The sequence below is a fragment of the Hydra viridissima genome, unplaced genomic scaffold (assembly GCF_058129835.1).
Source record: "Hydra viridissima isolate aposymbiotic clone 2 unplaced genomic scaffold, HvirCarnegie_v1 scaffold_3, whole genome shotgun sequence".
NCBI classification, from domain to species: Eukaryota; Metazoa; Cnidaria; class Hydrozoa; order Anthoathecata; family Hydridae; genus Hydra; species Hydra viridissima.
Window position 1 is genome coordinate 1402618 of NW_028324302.1, and position 12422 is coordinate 1415039.

A 12422-nucleotide genomic window follows, 5' to 3' on the forward strand; every position below is an offset into this window, starting at 1 on the left:
TTGGAAGTTAATATATAAATCATCGACCATGTCACCTAAATTTTGAGATAAAGTGGTCGGATGTGGAGGATAGTATTACCCTTGAGTAAGCACCGAGCACAGATTAATAAAGCCAGATCCAGAAGTTGTCTCAAATGATCTTCCATCTTCAATTACAAATCTAAGCACTGCACGGTCGTAGTTTTTTTTAATAACTGTATCTATTGGAGGTCGAATAAAATACGAATTTAACAAAGAACTTAATGATTGCTCGATTGTGTTATCGGAATTCTTTTATCTTTTAGTAGCAGATGTGCGCTTTTTTGTTGCTTCTACGTGTAGTTTTTTATGGTCACGTTTTAAATGGTTCCAATATACTTTTTGTTGCAATTTTCTTGTTTGCATTGCCAGAATACTCCTTTTTTTTCAAAGAATTCTTTAACTGCCGATATTTTAGAAGTCATTTTATAGCTTGATGCGAAAATAGCTTAATGTAGCAGAAACAAAAAGTATCGAATTTAAAATTACTTTAGTGAAAGCGAAGTCAAACATTAACGACGCAAAAAATAAAACCTAACTTTTGCGTTACTAAGTTGCGTTCCCCTCTGTTTAAATCCCTAATTGACAATTAATTTTAATGAAAAGTATGTTTACGTTGCAAAATTACTCTACCGCTGAATTTTCTGATAACATAAATATTGATATTTTGAAAACTTTTTAACGCCGTTTGTATGAAAACATAAAGTAACTTAAATAAAAAAATGATTCGAGAAACTCGAATCATTTTTTTGGAATCGATTCTCGAATCGAAGCGACATTTGATTCGCAAATTGAATGGAATCGAAGCGATTCGCAGGGCCCAAATATATATATATATATATATATATATATATATATATATATATATATATATATATATATATATATATATATATATATATATATATATTTATATATAAAACAGGCAACTAAACATGGAATAAATTCCATTACATATCAGGGTATCCTTTCTTGGAACACCCTTCCGTACACCCTAAAAACAGATTTTATCCTTAAATCAAAGAGTCTATTCTTAACGTCACTCCATCATTTTTACCTAAAAAGTTATGCTTAACTTCATCCTTTACCTCTATAACTTTTTTCTTTATGTTTATGTACATATTATAATTTCCTATTTGTGTATATGTGTATATATATGTATGTATATGTGAATACATTATAATAGCTATTTGACCTATATTTTAACTCTTTTAAAAGTCTGTTTTATAAGTGTTACTTATAAATTTTTGTAAAGTTCCACTTTTGCTTTGTGACTAGTTTATTTCTTATGTTTTTCTCTTCTCTTTTCTTTATATTATTTAGGTCATTGTGTTTTATTATTGGATTACTATTTGCAATGACCTATGCTTTTTGTAATATCCTTAACACAAAATATATTGATATTGATATTGGTATTGACTGATATTGATATTGATATTGATATTGATATTGATATATATATATATATATATATATATATATATATATATATATAAATATATATATATATATATATATATATATATATATATATAGGCCAAAAGTTTCCGGAAACTTTTGGCCTGTATATATATATATATATATATATATATATATATATATATATATATATACAGGCCAAAAGTTTCCGGACATTTGATATTTTTTATATAAAAAGCTAAAATCTATCCTTTATCATTAAATTAATCAATAATATTAATTTATAATAATTAAACTTACTAATTTTAAGTGTTTATGTAAGTTTGAGGTCAGTAATTGGGTTTAACTGACGTAAAACTTACATAAATAAGTTTGTTTTTTTAATTGTTTATTTTAACTTAACATATAGCGCTACATTACTCTTAAGAGTTTGGTCTTGTTAAAGTTAATTATTTCTTGAAACATGAAGTAAATATTTATAATATTATGATATTATAAATATTTACTTCATGTTTCAGCTAGAATATTTAGTTTTGTTTAGTTTTCATTTGGTATTAATGACGGTTGCATTAAAAAAACTTTAAATAAATTTTAAAGTTTTATAATTTGACTATTTAGTTAAAAATGTGAGTAAAAAACCTTCTTTAGCGGTTGCAAAACTTTCTGAAATAATTACATTACATAAAGAAAGTTATTCAGTTCTTAAAATTTGCAAAAAATTAAAAGTGGCCAGTTTTTGAAAACAAAAAAAGATCTACTAGACCACGGAAGACAACAAAAGAAGAAGATAATAGTATAATATTGGTAAAAGAAATCGAAGACTTACGGCCCCGGAAATAACTTCAGGCTTTAACAGGAGTCATTCAAAATCTATTTCATTAACCACTACGAAACGACATCTTAGACAAGCAGGACTTTCAGGCCGTATAGCGGTCAGAAAACCGCTGTAACGGAATAAAAAGAAAAGGTTACAATAAGCTATAGACCACCAAAATTGGACAGAAGAAGAATGGGGAAAAGTGTAATGGACCGACGAGTCCAAATTTGATCTGTTTGGGCAAAGACGAAAGAAAAAATGATCATAGAGTGTTTAGTGCCAGCAATCAAGCATGGTAGTGCCAGCAATCAAGCATGGAAAAGGCGGTTTAATAATAATAGTGTCAGTTTAGTGCCAGCAATCAAGCATGGAAAAGGCGGTTTAATAATAATAGTGTTGTTAGTTGTTTTTTTATTTCATATTTTGTCTTTTTTTTTTCTTAAATAGTAACTATATGTATCTTTTATAAAATAAATATGATATTTGAATTTTTGTGAAATAATTATGGTATTTTTAATTATAAATTAAACAAAATCCAAGTGTCCGGAAACTTTTGGCCAACATGAAAGTTGAAATTTAACTTTAACAGTGTACTTGAGTAGCATACATAAATGCTCATTCCAAATATGATTGAATTCAATAAGGAAGAATTAATGGTAAATCAGTACTTTTAGCGACTAACAAATCAAATTATAACGAATTATCCTTACCAATCTAAAAGGAAAAGCTTTTAAATTTAATTTTCATATTAGTTAGTATATTTCCATATTATTTTACTCAGACCAAATAGTAAATTGTTCAGTGACGTGTTTTATCGCATGATTAGTCAACTCAAACTTTATTTGTGGCTTGTAAACTGCTGATCGCGCGATTGCTTTGAGAGCCATTGATTTGAGAGAGTCCACTTTTCTCTTCACTTCGTTCCCCAAATTGCTCACTGCATTTTTCACCGTTGTTGGTACGTATGGATCAATGGCAGTAAGCACTTGGTTAAAACCGTTGGAGACAAATGTCACAATTCTTGAAAGCCATCTCGGAGCAGGAACCGGTTTTGGAGTAATGACGTTTGTTGAATCGACAACAGGTGTGTCAAGGATGGATGGTTCAGTTCTTGTTGTCCTATTTTGCAAGCGAGCAGGACCGAACGAGATCGAGTTGTTGGAAACAGGTCTCGGTGCAGGAACCGGTCTAGGTGCAGGCAACGGTCTTGCCTCAGTCGTTCGTCTACGAGGAGCAGGCAACGGCCTTGTCGAAGGACCAGATCCAACGGTGTGATTTTTAATAGCTGCAATGAGATCGGCTTTTCTAAGCCTTGAGATGCCTTTGAGACCTTGCTCTTTGGCCATCTCTCTCAGATTTTTCATGTTAAACATTTCCATTTTTTATATAGAGAGAAAAAATTCTTTAAGCCAATTCAATTTGCCGAGATTTTAAATTTTAATTTGCTGAAAATTAAAATTTCACGGCGCAATCACTTCTATTTGATAACCGTGTTTATTGTCAAAGTATTTCCAGTAGTGACCCGTTTCTTTTCTTAATTGGTAATGAGACTTGTATTCAATCACCTCACCCGTTTCCACATGGGTTATCTTATAAGCGAAAGGATTATTTCTAATGGCAACAAGTCTTTTCCATTCAGGATCGAATGGTTTCTTTTCTTTTGGTGCATGTATTCTCGGTCTACCCACAGGTCTTTTTTCTTTCACCTTTTCCATTAATTCGTCTCTATCAATCAAATGGTTATCCAGCGCGATCAGTGTCAAAGTCAACAAATTGTTTGATGTTTTAATAATACCATTTTCATTCAGCAACTCTTTCAAAGCCTTTTTCGTGTAATGCATTTTTATTACTGAAATATTTTATTTATCTTCATTCATTTTTTTAATTCTTCGAAAAGAATTAAAAATCTTGTACATGAACCCCAGCATGTTCGCAATCTATATATGAAGATCTACGTTTTGGAGTATTTTTCTTAACAACATATTCCATAATAAGCTTGTCACCCAATTCGTCAAATACAATGGTTTCGTCAATAACCTCCATCTTTTTTAATCGCTGTCAATGATTTATCTCGATTCAATTTTTTTTCAGCAAACATCTTTCGATTCTCCGAAGAGAATTTCAAGGTCTTAATTCATCCAATTCGATTAATGAAATGATGAGGTCGATTTTATTTTTCATCTCTTTTAGATGCTCATAGTCTTCCATCAGCAATTCCTCTTCACCAAAGAGTTGAATTATTCGGTAATGTTCTCCTTCAAAGGCACCGACAATATCACCTGCATCAACCAAATCATCAAACACTCCACTTTCTTTACCTAAGATGTATTTTAGTTGATCAATATCGTGATTAAAAAGCCTTTTTATTTTGCATATCTCTTTTTTACTAAAATCACTCCTCATGATTTCATCAAGCAGCTGGCTTCTTGGAAGGTAAAGGTCTTGAATCATTTCGTGAATTGGCATGTAGTTCATTTCAAACGCATCTTTCATCAATGGTCTTTTCAGTTTCAAATAAACCTTAAGTTCAAGTTTGTGAATTTTTTCAAGCATTTTTCCAGACTGTCTGAGCTTGTCAATGAGCTGATCCACTTTCATCTTTTTCAATCCCTCAACAAACTTATCATACATGCCGCCATATTTAACATCTGTTATTTCCTCAATTAATTTATCAATAACATTTATGCTTTGCATATTATCCATCTTTTTTAATCGCTGTCAATTTCTTTAGCTCGATTCAATTTTTTTTCAGCAAACTTTCAAGCAGCAGGAGCACAAGAAGATTTTTCCCATTCTTCTGCAATGTCCAACATTTCTTCAGCCTCATAAGCTTCAAAATCTCTTTCCATCCGTCTTCTCATATCTTCCAACTCCATTTCTTCTTCATCATAAGAATCACTGCTCATTTTTATATCCATTAACATTTCTCTAACTCGAATTCATTTTTTTTCAGAACTTTTTCAATTCTTAAAAAAGAATTAAAAATTCTTCGAATTTTCATGGATCTGAAGGATCTAAAAATCATTTATGATTTCCACGGATCCAAAGGATCTAAAAATTCTTCGAATTTTCATGGATCAATAGATGATAACCTAAAGCGCCTTATAGCCATCTAGCAACCTACCATCTTTATTTACATATATAACCATACCAGAGCATGTATTGCTGTTTATCCCATGAAGATTAACTATTATTTTTTCATCACCTGGCTTGTAAAATTCATACCCTCCAAAAAATTCATCTTTAAAAATTTTGCTTTGATTATTACCCATCTTTTTTAATCGCTGTCAATGATTTCACTCGAATTCAATTTTTTCAGCAAATGGAAAATATTCATATTTTTGGAGCATCGTTTCCGTTTTCAGTTTTGCTGATCTTTTTTTCTTTTCTTCCCAATCGCAGTCCATTTCAAGAACGCATCTGTCGATCGCTCTCATCTTTTCCTGCTTGTTCAAATGACACCATTCCTTGTTGTGCTCTTTGATTTTCTTTTCCATACGAGAAAAGTCGTCCTCTTTTTTTTCTTCCCACAACTTCGCGTAAAGCTCGTCTCTTTTTTCGTCGCTGTACGTTTCAGGAACTTTGAACGCAACATCCTTAAAAATTCTTCGAATTTCCACGGATCTGAACGCAAGAACCTCGAGCTGCTTTTTCTTTTTCTTATCCGTCTCTCTTTGACTGCACTCCAGAAAAAACGGGTGAAACGTCATTTTTTATTTAATGATCTCGATCTTTATTCCTTTTTCATCTATTTTTCCGTTTCGCTTCTCAAAATAATTGTTGCCGTGTCTCGTCTCTTTCATCGCTTTGTAAAGAGATCCATATTCGGTCACCTCCCCTGTTTCTGCATGAGTTATTTTAACAGTCACGGGATGGTTTCGAATCGATCGCAGTCTTTCGTATTTGGGATCGATCGGCTTGACATCCTCCATCATCGCATTTTTGTCGATCAAATGGTTCTCCAGCGCAATCATCGCCAAACCCATTTTGCTTTTCGACGTTTTCGAAACGCCATTCTCGATAAGTAAATTTTTCAAATCCTTTTTCGCATATTTCATCCTTTTATTAAAGGTCCATTTTTTTAAAAATTCGAAGAATTTCCACGGATCCAAAGGATCTAAAAATCACTTGTGAGTTCCTAGGATCCAAGGATCTAAAAATTCGAAGAATTTCCACGGATCTAATAAATGACGCTCATCTTGTTGCCGTCAGATTTGAGAGCCAACAGCTTGTCTGAAATAACGATTGCAAAGGCTTGAGTGTCTGCAGGAACGTTGGCGTTAAAGACAGCCTTAATTTGCACATCCAACACGGTTGATTTTAACCTCTCAGCCTGCTTGCTCACGTCAAAACAGAAAAGAGGACAAATATACCTGTAATTTTGAGCTGTCAAATTGGGTTGAGCGAGTATTTCGTGAACACCAAAAATCTTGTGGAAAATCTTGCACGAGTCTCTGTAGATCCTTGAAAATTTGTTGTTGTTAAATTCAATGTCGTAATCCACAGCAGGATACCTCTCGCTGTTTAAGCTGACATACATGTTCTTCAAATTGCAGTGGTCAAAAACGGATGGATTTACTTCTTGCCGTCTTTATTGGTCTGGAATCCAACAATGATGTATCTCGGTCGTTCGCTGGCCGATCTTGCACTCAGTCTCCAACTGAACGTATTGGACACTGGAACAGCAATGGTGTCGCACTGTCGAGATTTAAACACTAATGGAGCCTCCACTTTGGACTCGATAAGCTTGCACAAATTGTTGCTTGCCATTACGGATGGGTTGACATGAGGCATGAACAAAGACAGTTTGCTCAAGGTGACTTTTCCTGCGGCTGTGTCTGCGCTCTTGAAAATGGCATCCGTGTCGCTTTTTCTTACAAGGGTTATGGTGTGCTTGAATCCGTAAAGAACTTTTTCGTAATCATCGCAAAAGCCAAAGATGTGATTCAAAGGAATGCAAAATGAAAAGGTGCCTTTATCCGCTGGCTTCTTAATGATGTAGTCTTGTCTTGCGTTAAAACCGCTGTTGTTTGCAAGATCAGCAAGGGCAGTGGTGTCTCTTTGCCACAGCTGATTCATTCCTTCTGACACTTGAAACTCTACAGGATATTTTATGAAACCCAGCATGGTGCTAGCTTGACCTGGACTGTATACGGTTTCAATCTCCTGATTCGACAACTGGTAAGAAATCTGACTGAACAGGTGCATGATACCATTGTTGTCTAGAGCAACTGCATCTGCATCTGCATAGGAGGTTCCGCCTGCTTTGGTCAACCTTCCTTCAATCAAAAGGTACGACTCATAAGGATGCGTGAAGAAATCTTGCTGCTCAATGTTGATTCTGATCTCACCGGGAGTGTTTAAATTAATGCTGACAGGCTCATAATCGTGAAACTCATTTCTTTCAATGGTTTCATCAACGATGACTTCTTCTGTAATGTTTAAAATATCTGCCATTTTTCTATACCAAAGAAAAAAATTTTTCATCAGACCATCTTCAGCCCTCTTCCCATCTTGACGAGGTCTTGGATCCGGATGACGTTTCTCTTGGACAACTTTTTCGGATAAAGAGACCCTCCAAGAGAGGAATAATCGCTGCTGACGCTTTGAGCTTTTGGAGTTGCTGCAACCATCCCTGAAATAATGTCTTTGCTTTTTTGAGTCAGCTTTTGAGGTTTTGATCCAGTCTTGGCATACACCTTTTCTAAAGCCTTCTTGCCTTTATCAATAGCCACATCCTTTGCAGTCACAATCGCCGAAGAAGCCAATTCTTTACCAGCAGATTTTGCAGCGGTGATCGCTTCTCTTCCCAACTCGCTTTTTGCCATTTTCTGAGCCAAAGTGGAAGCGGCTCTCGATGCGCTAGACGCTGCTGCTCTTTTTAAAAAGTTTCGAAACGTATCCATGATTCCGCTTCCTCCAACAACGTGTTTCTTAACATATCTGTTTCTGTAAATGATCATTTTTAAACACACAAGAAAAAATTTTCCCTTAGATAATCTTCATCATTGACTTGTACTGGTTTTTGCTAATCACTTTTTGTCTCAACAACTCTTCGCAAATGCTCACAGCTTCATTTCTCGATCCTGTATTTCCAGCACGACAAGCACGCTCAATTCAAGCTTTTCCACCAACGCATTCGGATCGCTAGGAAGAACAATCACTCCTAAACCTTTTTTCATATTCTTGTATTTTTGTTCCATGTGAACTTTAATATTATTGTATCGATCAATACTTATCTTATCTTTCTCTTTTTCAAGTATCTCCATGGATTTTAGATAATCCTGTTTCAACAGTTTCTTTTTTTCTTTCCTTTCTTTTTCAGCAAGATTTCGATCAAGCATTTGAAGATCGTGACTAGTAGGAGCTGAAACAGGATCTTCAGCCGTTTTGTGAGATTTAAGCTCATTTTCAATAGGGATGATGATTTGATTGTATTTTTCAATCTCTGAAGCTCTGGGTTTGTTATACCTCGCATCCGGCTTTACGGCTTCACTCTTCACTAAAATTTTCGAGTAATTAGCCACATCTTCTGCTGTCACGTCCTTTGAAACGTTTGGATTAGTCATCAGCTCCCAAAGACCTATTGTGCCTTCATACTTTTCACCTCCAACAATCATGTCGTTGCCTTCAAACATCACTCCCATTTTTCCAATCATATATTGACCATCGCTTTTGCTCAATTCAAACTTGTTATTGAAGCTTCTTTTAAATTTTGCTCTTGTGTCCAGAGCAAACAAACTTTTTATGAACTGATCGTTCTCAGGAAAAATAGACGATTCTAAAAATTCTTCAGGCTTGATGCTCTCCTGCTCGTTTTTCACCTCGTCTTTAACCTCGTTTTTAATCTCGGATTTGATCTTTTTAAGCATCTTTCTGTTGCTTTGGATGAGCGGTTTAAACAACTTGCTCACATCCATCTGAAAATTTGCATCTGAAATGTTGTCGTTGATGCTGTTCTGATAAATCCTCTTTCTCCTCTCATTAATCTCTCTCACAATTTCATCTCTTTTATTGGGGTCTTGTATTTTAAAAAAAGGCATGGTTTTTAAAATACGATAGAAATTATTTTTCACCCTTCTTGTAAAAGTTGTTAAACGCTTGAATGGCATCTTCTCGACCTTTTTGGATCAGTGTCTCTTTTGCCAATTCATCGATTCCGTTTTTGGCTTTAGTTCGTATCTCCTCCATCATTTCTTTAAACTTTTGAAGCTCACCAAGAATCAACTGAAACTCTGAATTGCTTATTTTATTATCCATCAACGCTTTCGAAATGTGCTCGCTGATCGTGTTCAATTTGGACTCAGCCAACACTTTGATCTTCTCATGCTTTTCCGCTTTCAAGGCCATCCTTTTGTTCACTTGGCCTCCAACAATCGATATAAAACCCAATCCAATAGCCACACCATCACACGCAATCGCTACTAGACTGGCAATAATCGTGGACAAAAGTCCTATTCCAGTCGCACCCAATGTTATGCACAATCCCTGCATCGCATTGTCCACATTCGAAATGATCCTGAAAACGCGATGGTACTTTTTGCTGAGATGAACTCGCTTCTTTCTCTCGTTGTCAATCTCTTTCTGAACCTCACCTATCTTTTGAAGACGGTAAACGTGTCCTGAATCATCCAATGGAGCCGTTGGATGAAATGGATATATTTCTTTATAACTGTTTAAATCCATTTTTTATTAAGGAGAAATAAAAAAATTTCTTCCCTGGCGAGGACTCAAAAGAAATTCACAATGCAAAGACTCTCTCCCTTTTTAATCACGACGTCTTTGTCGCTTCTGTTATAAATTTCCATAAAGACGTTATCCACAGACTCTGAAAAAATTAAAAAGTGACTGAAATAATTCAGCTTTAAATTGTGCGCATGTCTCAAATTCACTAAAGCAACACCTCTATCCACTTTAATCCCAAACATAAAAACAATCATCTGCTTGGATAAACGGTTCAACTTGATGTCTCTTTGAGCAAATATTTCACATCTGGAACGACGACAAAGCCGTCTAGGAGGATGATCCAAATGATCGTTAAAATAAACGGTTCCTTTCAACTTATTCTCGTCAACACAAATGATTCTTCTCATCTTTTTAACAGTAAAGGAAACTTTTTTCGTAATCTTTCTCTTCTCTCTTTTGCATCCTCGTCTTCTTTTTCAAGCAACCATCGAACCCTTTCTTTAGTTTCCGCAATGAGCAAAAGTCTATCACAGGTTCTTAAGATCGCTTTGATTTCATCTGACATTTTTATTTGTGCTGAATTTATTTTAATTCTTTTAATATTTTTTCATGGTTCAGCTTAGATCCGTGGAAATTCTTCGAATTTTTAGATCCTTTGGATCCGTGGAAATCATAAATGATTTTTAGGCGTAATAAAAGACTTGACCGAGCAAAAGGTAAAAGCTTCCAGATTGACCGACTTGCGTGTCGCCGGAGTTGAGAGTGACGACAAGTCGTCTTCCAGATGAAACGCTAGGCATGAAATCGGCTTCTCCGAAATTTCTGTAAAAGGAGATGGTGGTGGTGGATCCGATGGATACGGTGGATTGGTACAGCAGTCCAGTGGATTTGTTGTTGAAGGAAGTCAAATTTGAGCCGTTCCATGATGACAAATAAAAATCTTCCAATCCAGAGGAGGAAAAGATGCATGTGCTGTCACCGTCATATCCGGGAAAGTAGGTGTAATTGTTGGTGTTGTATGGAGTCCAAGGAGTGAGAACGGTTCCGTTTCCGGGAGGCACATTTCCGTAGTACATTCTGACTCTGGATTCCCACCAGTTCCCAGAAGCGCCGATGATGTGCATTTTGATGTATTTCAACGAGACGCCATTTCCTTTTCCGTTGGTGTTCATCAAAACGTATTCGCTGCCATAAGTGGTGTTCAAATATCGGAATGTGCTGCAGTGCAGCTTGAAAAGAGGGATGGTGGCAGGAATGGAAGCAAGAGTGGAAACAAAAGGTTGAATCCAATACGTGATGGCTGTGGCATTTTTGTTCACCAGTTGAATGGAGACGTCGTTTCTGAAAGGCATGTCCAACGTGAAATATCCTCCAAAGGAAGTGGTGTTAAACATGTTGCATCCTTGCAAAGAGTTGGCGTAATATGGTCCTCCCAAAGGAGAAAAAAGCAAATCGGTGGCGAGACCAGTTGCGTCCACGCCGATTCCATCGGTCACCTCAATGTAGTTTCCCACATTGATTTCTCCGTCAGTAAAGATTCGAATAAAAACTTGACCTGGAATATTTGTGCCAGAGGTGCTGTATAAAGCCAACCACAACCTTCTCAGCACTCCAGATTTTCCGGAAAACGCAAACACGGGAGAAGTGGTTAATGCTGCAACGGTCTGTGACTTGAACCCCAAACTGGTGAAGCTCGAGCTTGGAACAACGCTGGTCAAACTCGATTTTTGCAACAACAAGTCGACGTAGCTTTTTGTCGCTCCATCTTGTGCGCTTGACGGGTCGAGCACATTGATCAATTTGTGAGAATTCAAATCCAAGTCCGCGGTTCCCACAGTAGTTGACGCATGCGTGTCGACGTAATTTTTGGTGGCTGAATCCGAAGCGGAAACGGGTTCCGGCATATTGGTCAGTTTGTGTTGCGTCATGTTGACGTCTGTGTACAAAATATTGGAATAGACCACTTTGGTGTCGACGTACCCTTTTGTTGCTGCATCGTGTGAAGTGGTTGGATCAAGAACATTGAGCAACTTGTGGTTATTTAAATCCAAGGCTCCAGTGAGGGTGCTCGATCCGTCCACTTTCACATTCATGCTTGAGCTGACGTCGACGTAATTTTTTGTCGCGGCGTCATGAAGAGCTGTTGGCTCGTTCAAATTGATTGCCTTGTGGAAATTCAAATCCAAGTCTGCTGTTCCGATCACCGTGCCACCGCCTGACGCATGCGTGTCCACGTAATTTTTAGTGGCGGCATCGTGCGAAGTGGTCGGTTCTGCCAGATTGATGATTTTATGAGAGTTAAAATCCAAATCAGCAATGATGGTGCTGTTTCCATCTGTTCTGACATACAGATCGCTTGAAAGAGAGGTTGAATAAGGGTTGTATAAATAACGACCCAATTCTGATCTACCAAATTTGTCAATCATTTTTATATGCCTCAGATTTTATTTTTTGCCTTAGCGCGGGTCTTCTACCACAAGGT

The 12422-nt window shown here is 36.2% G+C and overlaps 2 protein-coding genes across 2 annotated transcripts; both read right to left on the reverse strand.

Moving 5' to 3' along the window:
• Positions 1–6829: 6829 nt before the first annotated feature.
• LOC149890544 (uncharacterized) lies at positions 6830–7711 on the reverse strand. Its single transcript, XM_090081187.1, has one exon. It carries the CDS (start codon positions 7709–7711, stop codon positions 6830–6832), a length of 882 nt encoding a protein of 293 aa, XP_089937313.1.
• Positions 7712–8161: 450 nt separating this feature from the next.
• On the reverse strand, positions 8162–12222 carry LOC149890545 (uncharacterized). The gene is made up of 2 exons (XM_090082736.1): positions 10158–12222; positions 8162–10082 (listed from the first exon to the last, which is right to left on the reverse strand). The coding sequence occupies exon 2, from the start codon at positions 9364–9366 to the stop codon at positions 8320–8322; it is 1047 nt and encodes a 348-aa protein (XP_089938862.1). The 5' UTR covers positions 9367–10082; positions 10158–12222; the 3' UTR covers positions 8162–8319.
• Positions 12223–12422: the final 200 nt, after the last annotated feature.

Excerpts from the sequence above, each read along its gene's own strand:
- LOC149890545 (XM_090082736.1), bottom strand. The coding sequence starts at position 9,366 with ATGCCATTCAAGCGTTTAACAACTTTTACAAGAAGGGTGAAAAATAAT.
- LOC149890544 (XM_090081187.1), bottom strand. The coding sequence starts at position 7,711 with ATGGCAGATATTTTAAACATTACAGAAGAAGTCATCGTTGATGAAACC.